The following is a 26,748-nucleotide window of genomic DNA, read 5'->3' as shown; positions in this document are numbered from 1 at the left end:
CTGCCTATTTTGTATAGAGAAGCACAAAGACCCAGTGATGACAAAAGGTTAGGTAATAAAAAGAGAAAGGTTTTATTTTAAAATGTCATTAGTATGATGATGTGGTGGAAAAGAAGGAACCAGGGAAGTCAAAATATGACCAGATTAAACATTAGCTTTAAGAAAAGGAGGGGGTATATATGTGTCAGGAAGGACAGTTTATATAGCCCCCACCAAGCAATTTTGTAAATAAAGAGAGTGAGGAGACCAGTATAGACAGTTACTACCAGTTCTGCTGATGTTACCAGAGAATAAAGGCATAGCGGCAGGTTTTTTTCCCTATCTTACCAAACCCCCTTGAGAGCTGCTGGGAAATTAAAATCTGTCCACCACCGGAAACATTAATTTGTTTCCTGATCAAACCATCTTCTGATCTGTAGCTGGCTGGAAACACTGCACCCAGAACTAATCTGGAGGTACATTGTGGTGTCAGCTCTCTTTCTTTCTCTTCCCTGTCTCCTATGAGTGCACACAATCTCAGAGCACATACTGGGAACGCAAATATTTCTCCTGAGCACAGTAGTGCCAGATTCCTCCATGCAGTACTTGTTATTACAATGCTTTGTTAGCAACACAGTAATGAGACTCCATCTGCTATATGCAATACAGTTTGCGGGGTCCATTTACAGCCAGGTGGTCATATGGGCCACAGTGGAGTAATGGGACAGTGCACATAATGTCTGGCCAACTAAAATGCACAATATTTTACTTTACTTTTACTTTAAGGTTTTTATATATTGAAACAGAAACAATGTCACTGAAAAAACAGGAGATGTAATTTCCTGTCATGTTACACATACATTGTGATATGCCTTGAAATATTATTTGCTTTATCTGTCTCTGTCTTTGTCTCCACCCCTTTTATGTGCTGAGATGATGTGCCGATACATCTCCTAGATGGGAAGGCCTTCTGTTTTCCTTCCCTGTTAAATTCATTGAATAAAAGTAGTCTTGTAGCCATAATATACATTAAGCGAGTGGATTTCCCCCCCGAAAAACTTTCCTTTTGGAGCTAATCCTTACAATTTATTATGTTGTGGATGAATTGCATTTGATCCTTTATATATAATTTAAGTATTTAGCTACTTTTGAATAAATGTATATAGCATTTCCGACAGTTTGCTTTAAATGTTTGATATGTTTGTATTAAAAAATGAGACAGTGACTGCTTCACCTCTTGCCCTAGCCTAGATTTGCCTGTGACATGTATACTTAGTGCAGATGAAGAAACCTGATCATATAAGTAGTAGACATGTAAATTTAGTTACGTTCTGAATTGATATTCGTATGAATTTCGTTAAATTTGGACATTCGGACGTGTCTGAATTTCCGAACTTGAACGCGTCCGAATGCGAACAAATCCGAATGTCTGTTTAATGAAATTAGGATCCGTACTAATTTCGTTCAAAACAAAACTAAATTGGACATGTGAGTGTTTTCTGGCCAAACTGTTTTTTTTGGGCTGTTGGGGGTTGAATTACAGGCAATGACTTTGTTTTGAAACAACAATTCAGATCGTTACAAAACTAAACTATAGATAGATCTGAAATCCGAATAACAAACCAAATCGGATTTCGGATCCAAAATCCAAAAGAGATAAAAATCCAAATTAATCTGAAATTAAACAAAACTAATTGTTTGTGGGGTTACATGTCTAATAAGTAGCACTATAGACATTACTCTTATTATTTAGAACACAACTAAAAATTATGATTAGATAGCATATGTATAAAAATCCTCCTTACCTTTCCTTTTTTCCCGAGCTGTAATGGTCTGGCTGATCGACAAGAAGAAGAGGAGTAGACAAGGCCACAAAAGCCCATGGCTTGGTCTAGTTTCTTTCATGCTGATCTTGAAGCTGTCGCATATAGATAGACACCTTTAGTGATCTTCACTCTAGTCTCTCCAAAAGTGATACTTCAGTTGTATGTTCACTCTGGTTTGTTGAGGTACCTGCTGGTGTCTTATATCTCCTAGAGATTTCAGTCATGAGACCTCCCTGATTTCATGATTTTGGAACCCATCCACCTTGCGGATGTGAGTGTTCCACCCACCTAAGGGTGTTTCCACTCCTCCGCATTCCAAATAATATAAAATAAATTAAACAATGAAAAGATTATCCACATATACTGTCATTTCCGCAGCAGGTGAACAGACTTGTAAATTCTAGATATCATTGGAGCCCAGAGAGACATAAAAATCCATTTAGTTGTTTAACATTCCAGCATCTATAATGATCTAAAATATCAGTTTTCTCTGGAATAATCCTTTAAAAGATGTTTAAATGAAATCTGTGAAAAGACTCATGTGTACATGAAATATCCCCCCCAAAAAAATTCCCATCTTGAGTTGGTAAAGAGTGAGAAGGCTTTCCATTGATATTTTCTCTGCTCGGTGGAATGAGAAGTGATTTCTACTGCCAAGTCACAGTCCAGAAGTTGCAAAACTTTTGACAGTCAACCAGGTCTGTGTCTCTAGTCTAATCACAATAAACTGAGAATCAGCATGCCTGGCTCGTGATGCCACAGAGGGTTGTGCCCTATTCCGCTATCCCTTCCAAATTCCTCCCTCCCAACTTGACCAGAGAAGATGTGTGCATTATGACTAATATTTTGTGTGAATGGACTTTCACACTGTCAACCTATGGTCATTTGGAAAACACAAAGATTTGTCATTTATCACATACTTGCAGATAGCTTAGTGAGCTTTCACATGACCCCAGTTTTTCAGGACAAACAATGTGCAATGCAGTACTATAGCTGACTGTAAAAAAAAAAAAAATAATTTTTTACTGAAGAATACAATTATAATAAAAGTGCAAAATGGTAAGATTAATAAAAAAAATATATTCTTGAATCAATTCAAAAGACTCTTTGGATGATACCACACCCTCAAGGAAACTACAACATTTACAAAGAAACCACAGGCTTTAAAGGTATCAAAGATAATTTGTTGTTACACTGGAGTCCCCAGTGGCGGAACTACTGTCGGTGCAGATGGTGCTGGGGCACCGGGGCCTAAGGCTGTGGGGGGGGCCCAGTGGGGTCCGGTCCTGGGCACCCCCACAGCCTCAGTGGGGTCCGGTCCTGCAATATGGGGCAGTGCACGGTCCGATGCCGATTTGCCCTGGAACAGCTGGGAAAGCGCTGGAATGCTTCACCTATTGGTGGTCACACATTCCACCGCTGAAAAACTTGGTGGGATTACGTTACAACGTGTGACCACGTCACCGGTCACACATTCTAACGTAGTCACAACCTTTGATAGAACACTGCCATCAGGGGGGTATGGCCGGTACCCATGTGAGGGGTCTGGGGGGGCCTCTTACATGGGTATCAACTGTACCGGGGCGGCATCCCGAAGACCAGACCAGCCCACCTGGGACCCTGCAGAGCCCACCATAGAGAGTCTCAGGTGGGCTATGCAGGATCTATGGTGTGCTCTGCAGGGTCTAAGGTAAGTCCAGCACGCTACTGCAACATTAGAGACCGCTGGGGGGGGAGGGAGCGGGGGCCAGTGTGAACCGCTCCCGCGCCCCCCCATCTTGGGAGGGGGGCCCAAGATAACATCTTGCACCAGGGCTCTTTGGTTATTAGGTCCACCACTGGGAGTCCCCATACTGTATGTAGATCAGACACTGTGGGAACAGAGTGCAATGCATTAAAAATGGCCCAAGTACTGCTGGCCTCTGATGTATCATGCAATTGGACTCTGAGTGTGGTATGGCATAGTCAGGAAAGGATAGCAAAATTACATTTACACAACTACAATTTTCTCATTAGCAGGGCTAAAATGGTATGATTAGAATGGCCTTCGAATATAACAAAATATTTAGGTAGTAGTAAATGTCATTATGGGTCAAGTTATGAGTCAAGCCACAATATGACCAAGGATAAATATAAACTTACTTGCATGAGATTAGGAACACATTTTAGGCAGGAGAAAAACGAACATCACCAATATGAAAAATTAAATATTCCTTCTATCTTCTTTGAAAGATATGTAGCGCTCACCCCCGAAGGAGCTGCTGAATGATCAGGTGTTTCTATCTCCCTACACCAATGTACCGCCCAAATCGTGGATCCACAGCACACTAACACACCTTTGAACAGTTTTATAGCAGATTTAATAAGAACACAATATATGAAGCAACTATGGCAATAGTATACCCAACAGTCACACAAAAGGGTATTAAGCAGCAGGCTAAGGCACTCTGCAACTCACTAGTTGCAGCTATCTGCTGTCAGCACTGATGTATGCAAGGCCAATTGTCTTTAAATGTCCTCCCTTGAATGGGGTGTATGTCCCTTTAAGGTTTCCCTTTGGCAATGCACAACCCTTCCTAGACTACTGGCCAGTAGTGGTGTCCTAAGCTAGCCGGCGTTGAGGCCCTTACTGTAGTGCAGGTATGAACAGCAAACAGGTTGTCAACGTGGCCAAAGGCCTCTAACCAATCCTCAGGTCAGTTGGAGAAGATGAAGACTGATAGCAGATGCCGGACGTCCTCTATTCCTCTTCAGCTCCGGCGCAGTAGGGGAAGTCGTCTGGTTCCTTGATAGGAAGTCTTCACTCATCAAAGATGCTTGTAGTCATCTCGGTTGGCTCCATCTGGCTTCTCTCTCTCTCAGCTGGGCTGGCTGGATCACCTCGGCGGCTGGTTCGGCCGTGCAACTAGGCCTCAACTTCCTGGCGATAACTGCGTCACCGGACTTCACTTCAGGCACTAGATCGGATCCTCTCCGGTTCAGCAACTCGGGTCAGTCTCTCTATACACCGCTGCACAGAGCCTGTGTGTCCCTGTATATCAGCGGTGACCACACAGCTCTGTCTCACACAGACTTAGCCCTAATACCCTCTTACCTCTGACCTTTTTCCCTATGCTTTGAGGGCTTTCATCACTGCCTTGCCAGCATAAATGCTGTCTTATTTACATTCAGCCTGTTTGCAATAATCAGGCAAAAGGATTTATACATCCGTTCTATTATCACACAAGAATCAGGAGTCAGGACAGTAATTCACAAAGTTCACAAAGCTGCTTATGTGAATAGGGGCAAACGGCAGCGAGTGAGCTGCTGGAGTTTCGGCTCAGCCGATCCAGATGTTGTCCAGATGTTCAGCAAAGTGCAACCGAAGGCAGCCGATGTACGGCTGAAATCAGCCGGCTGAGTTATTCACTCGGCTGCCTTCGGCTGCTTTGTAAAAAAAAACCTTTGAGTACTCCTTATGAAAATGCTAAATAAGGCAATGGAAAAAAGACTTAAAGGGAGCTCATTTGGTAGCCCATTTCAATAGACAGAGTGCGTTATCCTTCACCAATTACAAAATTAAAAGCAAATTGTCCGTTGAAAATGTTTTAAAATGTTGACATCATTTGGTGATGCTAAGTGCAGGGGAGATTTTCTTGCTTTCTTGCATTTTGCTTCCCTATTTTATTGTAAACTCATCATGCAATTTATTAGGAACACCAGCACACCTGATTAGCCATGCAACTACAGTACCTAATCAGCCAATCATGTGGCAGCAGCACAATGGTGAATCCATGCAGATATAGGTCAAGAGTTTCAGTTAATGCTCACATCAAACAACAGAATAAGGAAAAATTTGATCTCAGATTTTTCTCAGATCTCAGGCATGATTTTTGGTATTTCTGTAACTGCTGACCTCCTGGGATTTTCACCTGTAGTTTGCTCAGAATGGCGTGAAAAACAACAAACATCCATGCCTGGGTGATCTGGAAGGACACAGGAGAATAGTCAGACTCGTTTAGGCTGACAGAAATACTATGGTAATTCATATAATCACTCTTTTCAACTGTGGTGAGCAGAAAAACATGTCAGAATTCACAAAGGTGGACTACAGCAGAAGACCACATCAGGTTCCACTTTCAGCCAAGAAGAAAAAGCTGAGACTGCAGTGAGCACTGGCTCACCAAAACTGGACAGTGGAAGACTGAAAATGTGTAGCCTGGTCTGATAAATCTCAATTTCTGCTGAAGCATGCCGTTGGGAGGCTTGTTACTGGATCTGAATTTAACCGAACAGAAATGTGGAGTAACTGGAGATTATCAACAAGAATGCGCAGCTGACAAATCTGCAGAAACTGCATGGTGTAATCATGTCAGCATGGACCAAAATCTCAAAGGAAGGTGGAATGCCTCAAGAATTGAATCTGGTTAGAGAGCAAGGTGAGGGCCCCTACCTAGTTTTAGTGTAATGTTCCTAATAAATGGAGATAGTTGAATCTGTCAGGGTTCATTTTGCAAGGAGTTTGGCGAATCCTGTATATAAAGTGGCAAACCTGAACTTAGTGGCAAAACCCACTGAAGTCTATGGGGTAAATCATGATAGTAGATTCTGCCCATTTATGGGGCTAATGGGCAAATTACTATAGAGAAAAGGGTATGGGAAGTTGGGCAGTGCCATAGGGAAATGTACCAGTAAATAAATTCAGTACAGCAGGAAGAGGGTCTTTTTGTGCAGCTTTGAGGGAAACATTGAAAAAACCCCACACATCCTTTAAATAACATGCTTGGGGGATGCCCTAAAGCTGTATCCTGTCATGAAACTGTGTTTGTTTGCCGCCTTGCTGAACAAAAGTGCAGGATATACCTGCTTGGACTGCTCCTGAGTGTCTTTGTCTTGTGCATGATTTACCACTGCCAATACCAGTTGAGCCTATCCCCTTTACATATATACTTAAATAATGTGTGTTCACAGCCACATAGATTATATAGAATTTTCCTCAAAATTGAGATATTAAGATCCATGAAAAATGTAGTGCAGGGTGAATCAGGCTGCTTTGCTGTGGACATACCATTTGCTATGAAGCATTTGATGTGACAGCAACAGGTTTCGTCATCATTGCTAGCAGATCCCCCCCCCAGATACAGTAGAGTATTCCAGCCACTCATAGCAGACAAGCAGAGATTAAGTGCAAAGACATTTAAAAAACCTCAGCGCTCAAGCACAGGCTGTCATTACATGTGTTATAGACTATGGAGAAAGGTGGAAGAGGGTAGTGTGGTTCCTGTTAAGTAGACAGTTTAACCACTATTAACAGTGTAGCATCGTCTGCTGCTGTACTGTTTGCTTTAATTGCCTATTTTTGTTTCCAGACCTGCAAGTGGCATTCTGTATTAGCATCTGCAACTTTTGCTAGTGATCACTCTAATGAATCCTGCATGTGTAATTTCTGTGTGTATTAAAGTGCCCCTGTCTCATTGCAAATGTTTCTGCGATACTATGTAGCACTTAGTCCTTGTCTAAACCGTGCTGTGGTTGCTGAGCTAGCATGGTTGACAGTGTGTCCCACCTGCCGAACCACTGTTTGACCAAGCTGCTCGGGAGATGTATTTAGGAGTAAGTGGTAGGGCACATATAGGAGAAGGGGTGTGACAGACAGCATTGGTATCACCTTCTCATAAAGCTGTTACTACCAAGTAAAGTGGATATAGGAGGAATTATCACAAGGGATATGCTATTACCGCACATGCCAGTCAGGTGAGCACTCTTTGGACTTCGGACCAGGTGGACTAACAAATGTGTGGGCAAATGTGTAACAAATGTATACGCACCCTTTGCATGTCTTCTTGTACACCGGAGGACAGACAACTGAGATCCATCTACCTGCTATTCTGGGGAGAGAGACTAAAGTACTAGCCGGTGTCTTGTGGTGTTGCAAATGATGGTGCACACTGGAGACTAACCTTATCATTCACAACACAAACCTCCAGTTAATGCTCTAGACTCTCTCCCCAGAATAATAGGTAGATGGATCTAGGCTTAGTTATCTGTCCTCCATTGTACATAAAAGAGATCCATAGGGCTGCAGATGTTAGAGGAGTTTAGCAAAACCTCACCCAAGTGGCCAGCTATTGCAAGAGCAACTACATCGAGGTGAGAGCTGCCTGAATCATGTCTGGCAAATGGCTGGCAGAGGAGAGGGGTGCACACAATACAGACACAATATCTTGCCTATTTAGAATGAAGATGGGGCGGGGCAGTAACTACTGTGCTGTGCTATAGCTTTCCCATAGAGGCAATTTTCTTTAATTGCCCAACCACAGCACGGGTCAGAGCAGGATCAAGTGCCGCATGCACTTGGCCCCCTGAGGCATTCAACAATGACTTTCAAGCTCTGGCGATACGTCTAATTTAAAAAAAATTGGCACAACATTTTCCTTTATTGTTTAAATATTTATTTATATATTTATTTAATGATTTCCTATTGGGAAATATTTCTCTTCAATTCTTCTCACTTTGATACAGCAGGGAGTGAGAGAAAATCTCTCCAAAGTGAGGGGAAAACCCACAGTTGTCTCCTCACTGGACAATTTACCGTGACATCCTGCACTGGTGGCAACTAAAATTGTGGATATCCTTTCACTTTCTGTCTTGGTGGCAGTGGTCATCAGGACAAATAGAGGGGGTAAATCTCTCCTGTGGTACAGTAGAAAGGCATCATGGCACACTCACAAACCAGCATGTAAAACAACTTGTCTCACCACTAAGGACAATGACAGAGGTTTGGATACACGTCTTCTGCAAAGGATGTGTAAGCCGCACTGCCGCGCCAAGGCACCTCTTATAGTGCGGTCCTAACTCTAAACTATGAGAGTCTCCATCTTGGAGCACATGGGGGCAGAAGATATCAAATTGGGTGCAGGCCTGTCAGGAGGACGCCCCACCTCCTTAAAGGTACAGAGACACATAAGGGATCCCGCACATCCCATTGGCAGCTGAGAAACCCCATGCGTCGCTGCACCAAATCGGTAAAGCAAAACAAATGACAAACGCACTCAACAATTTGTTACCAGTTATACAGTAAGGTGCACACGAAATGGGCTTTGAACAGTGGTACAGTAGAAAGGCATCATGGCACACTCACAAACTAGCATGTAAAACAACTTGTCTCACCACTAAGGACAATGACAGAGGTTTGGATACACGTCTTCTGCAAAGGATGTGTATAACTGGTAACAAATTGTTGAGTGCGTTTGTCATTTGTTTTGCTTTACCAAATCTCTCCAGTGGACACCAATAAAAATCTGGCTGGGGTTCTAATAATTTCCTACTATCCAAAACTAAATAAAATGTTTTGGGCTATACATACACTTTACATATAACTGTGTTTCAAAAATGCACTGTAAGTCATAAGCTATGTCTATCTTTTGTATTGCAGTTACTATGTTGGCATTTTGTGAAAAAATAAGAAAAGGAGAACATTTCACAATAAATAAACAACAGTCTGCAAACATGTTACTTATGATTGCAAACTGGTAATCACCCCTTTCACATTGCACAATATGGCATCAACAATAGAATAGTTAATGCATTATCTCCGTCATGGAGAAATAAGTGAGTAACAACTTACAATCATAAAAAAAAGACCTGTAATCAGTGTTTCATTTATATATTCTGTCCTATGGTGCCCCTTTAGCTATTGCAGAAGATAAAACCCTGTTATTTTCTTTTATTACAAACCAATTTGACACATTTTAACCATGATAACATGAGCAAAAACTGTCTGGGAATCTGTGATTTTCATACTCAAAACCTGATCTACCAAGGAAAAGGTTTTCTTCTCCAATTGAAAAATCAGCAAAATTAGTCATGTGATTTAAGTGCTTTTTTGTGTGTATGTGTTTGTGATGATGTTTTCTTTGTAAAAACTATAAATTGCATTGAGTTGCCCTAGGCCAAGGTAAATATGTTTTTTTATGGGTGGAAAGATAGTTGAGCATTAAAATATTTGCTAATGCAAAAGTTCCAGGTGGTGGCAGAGGTTGTAGAAAATTAAGCCTGTTTCTATTTTTTTTAATAGGAGTTGATGGTCATGTGTCTGAAGATGATGGCTTTGTGCACCAGTCTTATAATGGACAAACAAATTCAAAATCATAAGACTAATATTACTAATATTACCAATTACTAATAAAATCAGAGACCCTCTTTTACTTTCACAATCCCATTTACTGTAGAAGATGATTGTGGCAGTACTGTGTATGGGTAGGAAAATTATTATAGCAGGAGGAAAAGTGGAGAATGGCAGAATTAAATCAGTTTGTGTTGAATGTAGAGGGCGGCAAAGCAGGAGTGACCATGACTAAGGAAGTAGACAGAGCACAGGATAATTATGACTGGGGGATGGGGAGTTGGACAATGCTGAAGCTGATATTAGCGAGAGAAGAGAAGGAAGATGTATGGATGTCAAAAATAGCAATTGGTGTGGAGGAGCTCAGCAGGAACTGTTCCTGAAGGAAGGCAGGACAGAAGCTCATGGTGTTGCTAGGGGAAAGCATGAAAGAGAGTGAACTGATAATAGAGTACGGAGATACGTGGAGAAAAATATTTAAGTTTTATATTCACTTGTAGAAATTAGACAGGAGATGCATAGCAGTGCAACATATCCCCACTGCTACATGATGTGTTGGCAGAAAGAACACTGTGCAATAAAGAAATTTGTGGGTCATGTAGGAACTGTCCTTTCTTTCTCCTATGGAAGGAACAACACTGGCTGTGCAGCTGTTTGCACCAGCAATGGCACATTTAGGGAAAGGGGGTAGAGCTTAGTGCTCACGGAAATTCCTCACATCAGGTGACATTCCATACCTTCTGAAGAGCCCCTTCCAACTTTGTAGCCAGGGCTAAAGTACTAGAACTGAAGTGTGTTTGTGACAGGAGCAGCCATGAGTGGTGAATGTCCAGGATGGAAAAATGGGCACTTTCATACATGAGGTTGTATCCACATTGGCACTTCAGTGTGAACAGCAGTGCTGGAAACTGTCAAGTAAAGGAGATAGGGTAGACAGCAGGACAATGGAGAGGTCAACGGGCAAAAGGTATGAATGGAGTGCAACAACAAGATGGTAGAAAGACATGGATGGAGCACATATAGGACTGAAGAGGTACAGCAAGCTCACTAGCATAGAACTGTAGAACTTTTTACCACTAAAGTAAAAGAGTAAACAAAGTGGAGAATTGTGTTTAGTGCAGAATGCAGAAGATAGTATTACTGAAAGAGATTAGGGCCTATTCTGTTAAGCAACATAAGAACAGCTGACATTGCAGAAGTATAGACAGTCAGGGGAAACCTCAGAAATCTACTATGTTGCACCTAAGGGAAGTAGCAGCGCAGTGCGGTGAAAGGCACCTCTATTTGCATGCCTTTCCAACATTCCCTAGCCTCCTAGTCTAACTCTGAAAGCCCCCCAAAGTCTTTTGCAACCATCCTTTCTCAATCTCAGTAGTTACACAGGACTAGCTATTTTTTCCCAAACCACTGTGACAGTGGTTACAGAGTTTTCACTTGCCCAGTTGTAAATTGTGTGAGACATGTAAAACTGTCACACGTTCTCCATAATTGTAAGTTGCATCTTTATACTGGCCTTTAAAGATTAATGCCTTTTTGTCTATAGATTGCATAGAAAATCCAATATTTTTTTTCAAAACAATATCACTAAAAGAAAGCCTATTTTGTCTGTCCCCCCTACCCGAAAAAAAAACATGTATAACTATGTTATCTTAAAGTGAAACTGAACTCAATAGTTAAATCTTAAAATGCATTCAACTGCCTTAACTATTAACATAAATTTAGCTTATTTGTGCATCACTCAGCTGTAGACTCTCAAATCAATTCTGAATTTGTGCTGACACTGTCCTTCCTTCTGGAGGGTGGATACTTTTGTTCCCCATGGTCCCTGTGTGTGTTTGTGTGTTGTAAAGTAGTCACACCTCCAAGCTCACTCCCGTGATGGACTACAGTCTCACGTTTTAATTTACTAATTTGTATTGAAATTATATTGTATCACAGGACCATTAAGAATTTATATCCCAAAAATGAGGGATGTTCAGATGCCAAGTACTGTACTCGGTAAAAGTACATGTACAGATACTTTTCCAGCTCCAAGATTAGACTAGATAAAAATTCAAAAGTTAGGAGGCAGCTGTCATTTTTATGGAGCATACAGGGCTCCTGGGATTTATGCCTTCCTGTTTTAATGTAAGATTTTTTTAAATATATGTAAGGGATGCCCAGATACAATTTTTTCAAGTACAAGTATTGATACATGTCCAAGTACTCACAGATACAAGTACTCATACATTTTTGTTTATTGTCATGTGACAGTTTTTCTAAAACAATACAGACTAATGATTTCAGGACAGTGGTGGAGTGCAAGAGCCAAGTCCCAGCTGCAACCGGTGCAACCCTGGTAGTTCTCATGAAAATGCCAAATATCGACATTGGTATCTGAACTGGTATCTGGACATCCCCACCAAAATTGTTTGGTAAAAATCAGAATTGTCTTTTTTTCAATGTTACTTTTCCTTTATACTGGCTTTACCATAAAAAAAAATCATTAAGAGATAAAATAAAGGTTTTAGTCAATCCAAACACTTTTGGCAGTTAAATAATACATTTTCATAGATGTCTGTACATCAGACCAAAAAGAAGTACAACTGAGGAGTGTCAGAGGTATTTCGTTCCAAATAAGGGACTGTCCGGGAGGTATGGTTAAGGGTCCTTGCTGCTGGAATAAAGGCAAGGAAGGTACACAAGTGTAATGTAATGGTTGTTATGGATCGGGTTGTGCAAGAGTGAGTGTCTGCACTTGATGTGTGTTTCCCCTTTGGAGCCAAATAGGGATAACACCTAGTTTATATTTCATATTTCACATAGCATAACATTAAACAATATTTTAAAATAGCTGTTTACCTTTTTATTTGCAGAAAAATCCTACAAAATCTTACTTAGCTCTCCATTTCTATAGGAGTGGACTGGGGAATAATGTTTACCATAAAAAGCATGTCTGTACTATGCTAAAAGATTTTGTTTTTGCAGATGTCCTATCTGTCCTTGTCTGTCCTATCAAAGGGTAAAAGATTTCAAGGCCGGGGTGAATAGGAACACATAAACATATAGTGGGAGGTTATCAAATTTGCTGCAAAGGTGGAAATACACTTTAATAACTGATAAGATACTGAAAACTGGAAAACAGCCCAATGTGATCCTCAAAATGAGTCACATAACACACATATCATTGCCCTTGGTTTCTAAACAAAAATGTCAAAGTACATTATGAAGAAGCCAGATTAGACAATTGTGAAACACCCTGAATGAAGGCCAAATGTAGGTACAGGTTGATGTGTTCTGTTATATTCATTGACAGTAAAACACAACATGCATGTGTGTAATATGCAGTGGTGTATTTTGGTCTGCCCTAGGCAAGACGAAACTCAGGCACTCCTCAATCTAAATTTGAGCTGTGCATGATCTGTGGTGGGCTGTGTGGGGTCTCAGGTGGGTTTCGCAGGATCTATAGCTTGTTCTTCAGGGTCCCAGGTGGAGGATCTTTGGTGGGCTCTAGCGGGTTTTCAGACTGCAAAGCCCACCTGAGACCTTGCAGAGCCCATCATAGATCCCGCAGAGCCCACCACAAATCCTGCACAGCCCCCCTGAGACCCTGGAGAACCCGCCATAGACCCCGCAGAGCCTACCACAGATCCTGCACAGCCCGTCTTAGACCCTGCAGAGCCCACCGTAGATCCTGCACAGCCCACCATAGACCCTGCAGAGCCCACCACAGATCATGCACAGCCCACCTGAGACCCTGCAGTGCCCACTATAGACCCCGTAGAGCCCACCATAGAACCTGTAGAGTTCATCATAGACCCCGCAGAGCCCACCACAAATCCTGCACAGCCCCCCTGAGACCCTGGAGAGCCGGCCATAGACCCCGCAGAGCCTACCACAGATCCTGCACAGCCCGCCTTAGACCCTGCAGAGCCCACCGTAGATCCTGCACAGCCCACCATAGACCCTGCAGAGCCCACCACAGATCATGCACAGCCCACCTGAGACCCTGCAGTGCCCACTATAGACCCCGTAGAGCCCACCATAGAACCTGTAGAGTTCATCATAGACCCCGCAGAGCCCACCACAAATCCTGCACAGCCCCCCTGAGACCCTGGAGAGCCGGCCATAGACCCCGCAGAGCCTACCACAGATCCTGCACAGCCCGCCTTAGACCCTGCAGAGCCCACCGTAGATCCTGCACAGCCCACCATAGACCCTGCAGAGCCCACCACAGATCATGCACAGCCCACCTGAGACCCTGCAGTGCCCACCATAGACTCCGTAGAGCCCACCATAGACCTTGTAGAGTCCATCATAGACCCCGCAGAGCCCACCGCAGATCCTGCAAGCCCCCCTGAGACCCTGCAGAGCCCGCCAAAGACCCTGCAGAGCCTACCACAGATCCTACACAGCCCGCCTTAGACCCTGCAGAGCCCACCATAGATCCTGCAAAGCCCACCATAGATCCTGCAAAGCCCACCATAGACCCTGCAATGCCCACCATAGACCCTGCAGAGCCCACCACAGATCCTGCACAGCCCACCTGAGACCCTGTAGTGCCCACTATAAACCCCGCAGAGCCCACCACAGATCCTGCACAGCCCATCTGAGACCCCACATAGCCCACCTGAGAATCTATGCTGGGCTCTGCAAGGTCCCTTTACCAGCACAGTGTGATTCTCTTACCTGCAGCTCCCCAGCCTCCTGACAACATCTGCTCTCAGCTCAAGCTGCCCACTCCTGGCCCTGGCCTCCTTCACCCCCGGACCAGCACTGCTTGGCCCCCTGCCTCCTCCACCACCGCACTGGCGCTGCTGGGTCCCAGGCCTCCTCCGCCGTCCAACTGGTCCTACGGGGCCCCGTCCCTGCCTCCTCCTCAAGCAGGGACTCACAGCCGTCTACTTTCCTTGATTAGGCAACCGAGGCTGCCTGATTCTGTGCAACCCAGCTCGCTTCACTGTTTTGGGGGCGGCATTTTTTGCCACCACCCTGGAAAGTGCCACCCAAGGCAAACGCCTTGTTTGCCTTGCAGTGGATACACCACTGGTAATATGTATGCGATATACTGTGGTCAATGATAACATTTGCATAGTTGACCATAGGGCAGACATTACAGACATTATTTACTTTTGCAAATTCTACCTGCATGGTTGTCATGCCGGTCCAGTGGCTTCAGAATGCTTCCAAGTATTCCAATTTAGATGTTTGATGTTTAAAGGATTCATGTTTGTTCTTTGCAGTTTTAAAACCAAACACAGAGACTCAACTAACACTTTCATTATTAGCTATAGCAGGCCCTGTATTTCTCTACCATAACCTTTACCTACAGGCTGTAGTGTTATTTATATATCCTGCTCTATTAAGGAGCATAGGGCTTAAATGGAAGACTTCCACTGTTGACCGTTCCCAGCTTTTAATTTGACCTGTGGCCAGGTTCATGTCAACAGCCTTGATATTGTCCTATAGGCTCCGCCACCTTGGGGATTCCAATCAAGTGCCTCTCTACAGATTTTATTTGCGCCCTTTCGTAAGGTATGTCCAATACATCTCCATTTACATTCTCGGATCTTAGTTGCAACGGGTCTTTTGTGGCACCGCTGGAGGAGCTCTATATTAGGGATCCAATTTTGTGGCCACCATGCATGAATGATGTATCGCAGGCAAAGGCGTTTACAAAAACCTGGAGTTTTTGTGTGGTTTCCATTGAGACTTTCCATGTCTCACTTGCATAAAACACAGATTTCACATTAGAATTGAAAATTTGAATCTTCGTATGTAGACTAATCTGGTTCAAATGCCATATATTACAGAGGCCTGCAAAGGGCCTCTGGCTTTTCTGATCCGTGTGGAGATGTCAGTATTAGTTCTACCATCCGGCGTAATCTGGCTCCCGAGTTATTGAAAGGTGTCAAACTTTTTTAACTTGTTGGCCAGATTCAGTGAAGCTGAAGAGGTTTGCTGTATTTACCTCCATCGGTTTTGTCTTGGCGACATTGTTTAGACGCGCAGATGTGGAGCTTTCAGTGAGATTGCAGCAAGATCACTGAAAGTTTGTAGTGTGGTAAACAAAAATCTTAAAGAGCAACTCTGGGTGACACACACTACAAAGGTTAAGTTTTCGTTTTTGCCAAGGTTCAAAAACAACAAAGTTATACTCCCCGGATCCTCCGAGCCAGCCGGCTACGACAGAGCTCTCTCCTGCTTGTCTCTTTTTCCGCTGCAGCAATGGGATGTCCCTCTGCGTCTTCACTTCCTATATTGTGTGTAGAACGTGATAACTCAGGGACCTTAGACCGCTTAGACCTTAGACCTTTCCCTCCTGTAGCAGAGGAGCTCCAGGGACTGGTCTAAGAGCAAGCCGTGCTGTCCTCTCCTAGTGTGACCACTTCTGTGAAGCTTCTATGCACTGTACCTCTCTCTCAGTGTAATTGCTTCTGTGTAACGTCTTCACCCTGAAACCACCACTCACCTCACCTGCACTGATTCTTTGCTAGCACCCCTGGATGCATGGGATGCTTTACTTTGTGTTTCAAAACTTTATCTGAAATATTTTCAACAGCAATGGAAGCCATTATTGGCAAAGCAAAAAGAAAACGTATTCAAAAAAACCAGCACTGTTAGGAGTTTGCTTAACCTCCCTGGCGGTATGATTATGCAGGATTTTAGCATGCCAAAGCAGTACATTGTTTTTCATGGCAATTTGTTGTTTTATATTGTAGGCCTGTAATTCTTAGTAAATCTTAGGAATAACTCACCTAAATCTGTCATTTCTTAGTACTGAAAATTAACCCCGAGCCACACTCGGGAATACCGCCAGGGAGGTTAAATGATTTTACACTTTATATATCCTATTTAGACAAAACCACTAGGAAATCTGTTTGGGCTTTTGTGAATATTTGGGCTAACATAATTATATCTCAGCAGACTTACCTAAGAAAGATTTATGTCTACCTCCTTATTTAGCTTTAATATTGTGTCTACTGATGCCTAGCAGAAGCCTGCTGCCATGTCAACTGCCTGACCTCATACCACCAAATGTAGTTTATGAGTATGAAACTGGCTCTCTTTAAAAGTACAGATTCTTCCCAAAACAATATTTTTATAATTATATCTTTTCATAATTTTTGCAAACATTCATACAGTGTGAGAGAGCACCATGAAAGAGGAATCATTCACTTCCATTGCTGCAGCCACACAACAGGTCAAGGACAGACTTATGAGTCTTGCAAACAGCACAGCTATTGAAGAAAACGTAGAATGTGCCCTTATCTCTTCGCTCTTGTCTTTTCTGTTATACAGAGAGAGAGAGAAAAGATGTCAATATTGCTTCTTGCATGCTGTGCTCCAGATTGGTGCACAGTAACTAAGCGGATGAAAATGTCTCACATTGGTCTCTAATGAAGAAAATCAACAGGGGCAACAATACATGATAACAATTATTATGTTGGCACCATGTGAAACCTATGATAAATATTTTACAATATATAAAATTAGCAATGTTGGCAAAAGTTTGCCTGCAATGGTGTATTGTATGAAATAAAAGTTTTGATAGGACCCTATCACATCACATTACAGTGGCTAAGTGGTTAGCACTTCTGTCTTGCAGCACTTTGAGCTCCCGGTTCAAATCTAACCAAGGACATTCTTTTCAAGGATTTAGCATGTTCTCCCTGTGCGTGCATGGGTTTTTTTATGAGTGCTCCAGTTTCCTCCCACACTCCAAAGACATGCTGAAAGGTTAATTGGATCCTGTCTAAATTGGCCCTGTATGTATGCTTGTCCAATAGGCAGGGCCGTCTTTAATACTGATTGGACCCTGGGCAAACATTTTCTTGGGCCCCCCGTTCCTACCTATCTCGACCCCCTACCCGCCCCCGCCATGCAATTTCGCCCATGCATACACAGGAGCGGAGCAACACTATGCAATACCGATCGCACAGTAAACAGACGAGTGGCGCAGGTGTATTTTGTGGACTCAAGGGCGGGGCCGTTCCTGGGCAGCTGCCCCTTTTGCCCTGCGTTAAAGACGGCCCTGGCAATAGGGACCTTAGATTGTAGGCTCCTTGAGGGCAGGGAGTGTTGTGAATGTGCAACTATGTAAAGCACTATATAAATACCTATAGTAATAAAATAAGTGAACAACAATTTACAATCTAAACCATCATTCATTTTAAATACAGTAAAATAACATTATTAGGTTTCCCATGGTGCCAGTTTAGCTATAGTGAAAGTTAAACCCCTCTTATTTTTTATATTACACACCAAATTCACATATATCTAGGGGGTTATTCACTTAGCTGCCGAAGGCTATTGGGCTATTCACTTCCTTGTACAGCTCATTTCATGGGGTCTTTCATGGTGTGTGTACCCCCTAAGAGTACAACCAAATGTAACATGGTAGGGTGAGCAGCTGTTGATGAATATACTTCATGACTGTACTTCTAGACCACTTATGCTAAGTAATTGGTCTATTTCCTTTTACTTCTCATATGAGCTGTCTCTCTTGACTGGTACAGGGTAGTGTACAACTTCTTAATGGTACCATTCTTGGAAGAACTTGCTTTCAAAACAGGGTCACTGGTCTAAATGTATCTTTTGATGACAACCATAAGAAAGGTAGGAGTGCTTCCACACTGTTTGGGCGGTGGTCTGTTCACAGGTCATACTGCCACCCCATACTTGGTAAAGTGGTCCACCATGACTACAACATGATGATATCTGACATGTCAAATGTAAGAAAATTGAAGGTCAATACTTAAAATAGGTCAGATGTGTGCCAAGTCAGAGGTGGAATTCATGGCTCTGCACCCTTTGACACTGAACATACCACACAGTGTTGGAATACTTGTTTACCCAACAGGAACAGTCACACACACATGGCTTGTCTCTTCAGTAAAACAGTACAGAACACAGCTACTTATGATTCTTCTCACAGACAGTGTCCCTCACAGTGAAGTCCAGGGGAGCTCTATTATTGCGCCAGAGAAGGCGTGCTTTTGTGCTTGTGTTTTATACAGAATATCAGTGATTTATCTGACTGGTGAAGCCCTGAAAGCCACTGCATTCCTAAACATTTTGCTGCATCCTAATGTTGTATTAATTTTAATATTGATTTTTATTTTCCTGCTACAATTAGTTATGTGCATTAAGATTAGAATAGTAAGTTCTAAAGCTTAATCTCACCCTAGTTTAGAAGCATTAAAGACAACCATCCCTCTGGAGAACCATAGAGACCAGGGATTAGTATCTGTTTCTCTGACCCCATACCTTTTGAAGGAGTAGCTTCTCGGAATTGAAAGTACCAGAGCTGGCATTGATTACCCTTGGTAGGTAGAGGATGGGATAGAAGAGGTAGATTAATTTGCATATTTATTGAAATGTTGTAATAATTTCTGTTTTATCATCACTTATTTATCTTCACTATACAGTATTTAGTCCATTCTACTCCTGAAAACCATTTACATTCGCTGACTGCCTTATTCACTGACTGTAAGACTACCTACTGATGTCCTTTTTTATGACAGTAACGGCACCATCTCTGGAAATATAAATACAACAACTTGACCTCACTGATTCAGTTTCCACCATAATGAGATCAGTCTACTCTTCAAGGACTGGGGAGTAAAAGTTCCAGGATCATACCGGTGATAACATTCTGCTCTTCCAAAGGGTGTTTCAGGGTGTTTCAGTTATGCTAACATTTCCAAGATTTAAGATTAACGTTTTCCTTTCTGAATGAAATGTTTATTTTATTGATTATAATGTATTTTATGTAACATTGTTACATCTTTTTAGGATGTATTATGCTAATCTGCTAGACTTATAAGTTGTACACAAAGAAATATCTGCAGGACAATAGCTATATTAGAATAAATCTTTGATTGCCTACAAAAAGGAGCCCTTTGTTCCTGGTGTGGTCTGCTTTGCCAGGACAGGGTTAAGATACTCTTCAGGTCGGTTGCAAACTAAACTGTGTGAAAGTTATCTGGGATTTCCTGCTGCATCTTCCTTGGTTTAGATCAAATATTCACACAATTCCTGGACTTAAAGCACATAAAAAATTAGCATTGAAATCTATACTTCTAGGGTTAGTTAAAATCGATGGATTGCATTGATATGTGCATTGTCATCGTAAGAGACAAACTATAACCACTGCTACCTTTGGGCAAGATGGGTCAATTTTACATCGATTAAAAAAAATACACAATAAACTATATATCCCTTTTAGATTGTAAGCCCCCAGGGCCAGGGCCCTCCTTACCATCTTGTCTTGAAATGTATTGTGATTGTAATCTGCCTTATATTGTAAAGCGCTATATAAATCCTGTATAATAATAATAATAACTGTAATATGTCAGTAAATTAAAGTCAATATGATGATTAGATTATATGAATCAAACTGACAGACTTGTTTTATAATGCCAATAGCTTTACTTTTATCTTCTTTAATCATGATGGGGGCTCTGTTGTGGATTGCCAGCTTATCTCTTTCCTGCAGCTGCCACATCCTTGGTCCAGGGCTGCTGTGGCCTTCTGACCGAGCATGCAACTGATGGATGTACATCTATGCCATCTAGTGGACTTTATAGGAATTGCACACCCAAATGTACTTCTGGTGTCACTAAGCAGCACATATACAGGGTTATTCACTAAAGGGTGAAGAGTTTGGAGAAGGCAGGAGAAGTGAACAATCTAGGCCAAAACAGCTGATTTGGAAAAATTCTCCAATTCAGCTCAATTTCCAGCTCAGCTATGTTGTCCTAGATTGTTCACTTCTCCTGCCTTCTCCAAACTCTTCACCCTTTTCTGAATACGCTTGACAATTTCTAAGTACACTGGAATCTTCTATTGCCTGTCTTGGATCAACTGCAAGCTTACCTTGATATTAGTGTAGTCACTGCTCCAACTGCTTTTGTTCTTCATGTTCTGGTTCTGCTATTACTCACCTAACTACAGCAGGAACCCCAAATCTAGGGGATAACTGGGTCAGGAAGCATTTTCCCCCTGGCCACTGCAAGCTGGTGGACCTGAGTAGAGATACTTCATCATTCAGACCTCAATCAGAGAGGGAACCGTAGTCAGTGACAGATTATTTGTTATAATGACATTGCATTTTAGTTAGGTACATTAGGCCATTTTCACAAGGCAATCATCCTCTTGATCATCTCATAAAGTGCTTTGTCATTTAAAATTCATCTTTTATAATCCCCTTTAATAGCATATATGTGGAAAAGTGTGGAACAATTAACCATGTCTTTTAAGTGGCACCGCATGACGTTTATGTGAAATCTCCATGGACAGACGTATATCATTTTTGTAGCTAAATACATTTTATTTTGGATGATTACACATAAGACAGCATCTACTTTTTTTTTCCATATAGATTTTATTTTTTTTCAAATTCTTTATCTATAGACAAAAAGGAAGGGTACAGTGAAAAAGGATGCGGAGGCCACATGGTCTCACACAATGTATAAGTAGCAGACATTGAAGCATATAATATAAACATGCAAACAAATTGTAAAGTTAGTTAGGTCTGCCTACCGTACTCATCCCCGCCCTTAAGGCATTTTATGGTTAACAGGAAGAACCAACACAACAATAAAAAAGGAACAATACGAACAGTACATACAAGACAGACAAGCATGAACACTGACTTACAAAAGAGGCTGAAAGAGAAGCAAAGAGATGGAAAGAAATCCCGCACCTTGGCGGTACTCCATATAGATTTTTATTGGAAAAGTTAAATGAGTACAAAAATAATAACGTGGACACAATGTGTGACTAGTGGAGTCACGTACAGACATCATAAACCAAAAGAGAACAAAAATAAGAAAGAAATAGCATACAATCACAATGCAGTATAAGACTTGTCTTATATTGTAACTAAACAATATTAAAGTTGTTGAGTTACCTAGGGAACCAAAGTGTCCAATGATACAATAAGAAACAATTAAAGAAATCGTAAGAGAGAGAGAGAGAAAGAGAGAAGGAAAATAAAGGGGTATATATACAAAAGAAAGAAGAGAGGGGAGCCCGGGGGTCAGGTGGATCCGAGGGATAAATAGAGACTGAGCACAGGAAATGGTTAAATGCAGAGCAGACGTAGATCAAATCGTGGGATAGGTAGTGCTGGGCCCAGGGGGACCAAGTCATTTAAAATTTAGGCATATTATTTGTGTGTTTGGCGGTACGTTTTTTGTGTACCATGACCCAGGACATGGTTCTTTACATTAGTTATGTTTAAGGAGGGTGATTGCCATGATTTCGCTATTTCTCTCTTGGCAGCTGACGACAGCATCTACTTTAAACCAGACCCACCAATTAAGGCAGCGTCACTGCACACTTTGAGTGGTGAACTTTCTTTACCCCATGAAAGGCCCACTTGTTTGTGTTTTCCCCCAGGCCAAATATTCCCAGTCCTCCCCTACCCAAATCCTGTCATTTTCTTTTTTTTTTAATTAGTGACAATTTAACTTTTTAATTCAAACTGGGAATTTTTTATGTGGTTTAGTCAGCATGGTCTTAATCATGTCCCTGTGCTTGTTACCCTGCACTTTTTGCAGAAGTTCATGCCTGGACTTCTCTGCTCTGGGAAAAGAATAACCTTATAAAAAAAATGTTAGGTTAAGGCAAGGGTGCCCACAATTTTTGTGTTAAGATCTACTTTTCAAATGATGAGCTACATAAAATCTATCAACAATTGCTCTCTCTCTCCTGGTTGTCTCTCCTTGCTCATCCTCCTGGCTGTCTCTCCTCTCTCTCCTGGCTGTCTTTCCTCGCTCTCTCCCCTGGCTGTCTCTCCTCTCTCTCTTTCCTGGCTGTCTCTCCTTGCTGTCTCCCCTGTCTGTCCTCTCTCTCCCCTGGCTGTCTCTCCTCTCTCTCCTGGCTGTCTCTCCTCGCTCTCCCGGCTGTCTCCTCTCTCTCCCCTGGCTGTCTCTCCTCTCTATCTCCTGGCTGTCTTTCCTCGCTCTCTCTCTCTCCCGGCTGTCATTCCTTGTTTTCTCTCCTGGACTGTCTCTCTTCCCTCTCTTGGCTGTCTCTGCTTGTTCTCTCCCCTGGCTGTCTCTCCTCTCGCTCCTGGCTGTCTCTCCTCGCTCTCCTGGCTGTCTCTCCTCTTTCTCCCCTGGCTGTCTCTCCTCTCTCTCCCCTGGCTGTCTCTCCTTGCTCTCTCTCCCCACTCTCTCTCATGGCTCACCATGCTGTATTTTGCAATACATAGCACTTCAACCGCCAGTATCCACCAGAAAGGTGTCAGGGAGCTTGGCTCAGCAGACTCAGGCTAATAGGTAATCATGTGTGCACAGCTAAATAAATATACCAAAATGGAATAAATGGGGCCACCATTCACAACCTTCGTGATCTACCAGCATCAGCTTTGAGAGCTACTAGTAGATCACGATCTACCTAATGGGCACCCCTGGGTTAAGGCTTTGTTACCCCATAACTATATTAATGCGCCATATATCTGTTATTAGGCATTTTATTTTTTTGCAGTTGGGTGCATCCTCTCTTTCTTCTGGAAACACATGCAATGTCTGACTATTCAAATGAAAATCTGGATAAGGAATATACCCAGAAACCCCCCCCACCTCCCCATGTGATGTTATTTTTTCTTTCTTTACTGTAATAAAAGATGGCTTATTGTGGTTATCTGTTGACTAAGTCCCCCAGCAAGACCTAATATTGAACGCATCAAAAACGTGGCAAAACGCAACACAGTGCGTTCCAGATCTGGTCCAGAAATTGGTGTGGACCGGCTTGTTTCCTCCATCTCCAGAACAGATCTTGATGCTCTTTTTCAAATGCAGCTGCATGCGTTTTTTTATGCATTTTAAAAAAAAGGTATGCAGATTAAGTCATTTTTTGCTTCCTCTCAGTCTTTCACGTGTTTGTGACCTTCATTGAATTACAGGAGTTGAGATAACATGGAGACATGGAATGCGGGCATTATCTTAGCACTGTGAAATAGATAATCCGCGCTTCTGGAAAAGAGACTAAAGTGGAAATATGTATTGTAAATTAAGACCTAAAGCAGCTCTAAAAGAGGATGGAAGAATTCTTTCAGCGATCGAGAAAAATATATATCAAAGCGCTGAAGGTATAAATAATATGAAACTTAGTGCAACCAGGTGATATAGTGAAATTAGGGTTTAGGCGGTCTAGCCCAAAGCCAAGTGATATATCTTACATAGCATCATAAAAGAAAAAATTAAATTAATAATTGAATTGTACTGTGGAAAACCAGATAATGATTGGGACAATAAAAAATGTTTCAACCACTGTGTAAAGACATCAAATATATAACAATATATGAACGATCCACGCAAAAAAATATATTATAAAAACGTTGAAATAAAGTGTTCAGTGAAAAATAAATGTAAACTGAACCAATCAGCAGAAAAAGTCTTACATAGAAACATCCATAATAAGATTACATAAGAAGTCCGATTTATACATGGGATTCTATATGAGGAATTATAAATGAATTGCGACTCATAGTTCTGAGTCAAATATTTCCATAAAATGAATTACATAAAAACAATATTAAATAACAAAAAACATAAATCAGATCAATCAGCCAATACATCGGAGGAATAGAGAAAAATATATATCAAAGCGCTAAAGGTATAACTAATATGAAACTTAGTACAACCAAGTGATATAGTGAAATTAGGGTTTAGGCGGTCTAGCCCTAAACCAAGTGATATGTCTTACATAGGATCATAAAAGAAAAAATTAAATTAATAATTCAATTGTGCTGTGGAAAAACAGAAAATGATTGGGACAATAAAAAATTTCAACCACTGTGTAAAGACATCGAATATATAACAATATATAAACGATCCGTGCAAAAAATATTAAAAAAATTGAAATAAAATGTTCAGCGAAAAATAAACGTAAAAAACGTGTACAAAAGAAGTTGTTAATGATATATATTGATGGTGATATATATTTCGTAGCGGTGGTCCGACAGCCCCTCTTGGGTGGGTACTCACCAAATGGAGTTGGATCGAAGGCTTTTAGTTAGTGACACTTGAGCCTGCACTCGTGCTTTCAAACTTGGACCCTGTTGTTTTTACTCTCAGTCCCTGCAAGGTGAGTGTTTGGTTTTTCTCCCTTGTAGCGCTGGCTGTATCCCAGAAGTGAAGCTGGATCGTCTCAGGCGCAGTGTCAACGAAACTCCTTGCCGTGGTCCCGCAATATTTCAAAAATGAAAAAAGGAGAGAGCCCTCATAGTGTAGCGTGCAAAAACATTTAGCTTTATTACAGGTAGTAACTTACACAGGCAAAAAAATCCGGCCGGCACAAGCAGCTCAGGAACAAACTTTTAAAACCCTCGTGTGCAAATCTGGCGTCTACCCTCTTCTCATCTATTTTACATCGGAGGAATAGCTTAATTAAAAATCATTTGTTTAAAAATCATTGGATATTCATTTAAAAGGACAGTCATTGGGTATCAAATCATATATTAATTAAAAAATTGTGCAGTTAAATTACCAATCCGGACGGAACCCATTCATAAAGACATCCGTAATGAAATTATATGAGAAGTCAGATTTATACATGGGATTCTATATGAGAAATTAATGAATGGCGATTCATAATTCTGGGTCGAATATTTCCATTATATAAAATCAATTATATAAAAACAATATTAAATAGCAAAAGCCTAAATCAAATCAATCAGCCAGTCCATCGGAGGAATAGCTTAAATAAATAACATTTCGTTTAAAAATCATTGGGTATTCATTTAAAAAAACGTCATTGGGTATCAGATCATATATTAGCTTAATAGCTTAAATAAATAACATTTCGTTTAAAAATCATTGGGTATTCATTTAAAAAAACATCATTGGGTATCAGATCATATATTAATTAAAAAATGTGCAGTTAGATTACTAATCAAAACGGAACCCATTCAGTGAACAAAGTGAAAAAATGTAAAAATGGGAAGGAGTGAGTGAAGACCTGGTTGTGGATATAAATACGTAGGTAAATATATGCACAAAAATGGTGTTTGTACAGTATTGAAAAAAGGAATTAACTGTATATAATATTCTCTTGGGTGGAAAGAACTATGTGTTGTGATCTCTCAAGAGGAAATAATCATAACTTATTAGTGCATAAATGTGACGCTTGTAAATAATCAAATATGAACATGTGATATATATACGGAGTGTTTAAACATAGTATCAACAGAAAACAGAGGAATTTCTCTCTGGCATGTACCAAAGAAATTGCACCGACCTGGAAGATTTTTATTCACAATCCCAGGTCTTAGTCGATAGGTTTGTAGAAAAGGGCTATAGGAGGGACGAATTGCATCGAATAAGGGACAAGGTTGGGGAACTTGATAGAAGAACTCTATTACACCAAGGTCCAAAAAAGAAAACCGATGCCTTCCCAATATCATTTATAACAGACTACTCAGCACAACACCGTGACATAGAGGGCATTATTAAAAAGCACTGGGGCATTCTCAAAAGGGACAAAACGCTTAGCTCCAGGCCCCAGGCCAGACAACAAGCCTCAACTGCTGCTATCCCCCAGCCAGCCCCAGACACATCTCATTCAGCTGCTGCTGCTGTTCCCTTCCCCCCCAGCTCCAGATCATTGCAGGCTTACCAGTGCAGTGACTCGACTTCACTACACACAGCCACGAACAGCCATCAAGCTCTGCTACTCTGCTGTGAAAGCTCCGTGGCTGCCCCTGAAAAAAAAAACCCTTCCTGCACGTGGGCAGGAAGGTACCAAAACATCAAATTGGACGTGGGTGTTGGGACGTACCAACTGTTCCGTACGACTGCGGCGGACCCTGTAAGGACCAGTCACAGACACCTTGCCGATTGCTGG

The 26,748-nt window shown here is 41.6% G+C and overlaps 1 protein-coding gene across 1 annotated transcript in view; it reads right to left on the bottom strand.

Annotated features, from left to right (window-relative positions):
- LOC108799381 (epidermal growth factor receptor-like) overlaps positions 1-26,748 on the bottom strand; it is a 56,927-nt gene that overhangs the window by 24,846 nt on the left and 5,333 nt on the right. Inside the window, exons 4-5 of the mRNA XM_018571248.1 lie at positions 10,647-10,817; positions 5,701-5,770 (exon numbers count right to left, since the gene is read on the bottom strand). Coding sequence (XP_018426750.1) covers positions 5,701-5,770; positions 10,647-10,817 — 241 coding nt within the window. The remainder of the gene's footprint in view (positions 1-5,700; positions 5,771-10,646; positions 10,818-26,748) is intronic.

The sequence above is a fragment of the Nanorana parkeri genome, unplaced genomic scaffold, assembly GCF_000935625.1.
Source record: "Nanorana parkeri isolate BGI_ZX_2015 unplaced genomic scaffold, ASM93562v1 scaffold41, whole genome shotgun sequence".
Lineage (NCBI taxonomy): Eukaryota > Metazoa > Chordata > Amphibia > Anura > Dicroglossidae > Nanorana > Nanorana parkeri.
Note: the sequence above shows the minus strand (reverse complement) of the source record. Positions and strands in the feature narration are given on the sequence as shown.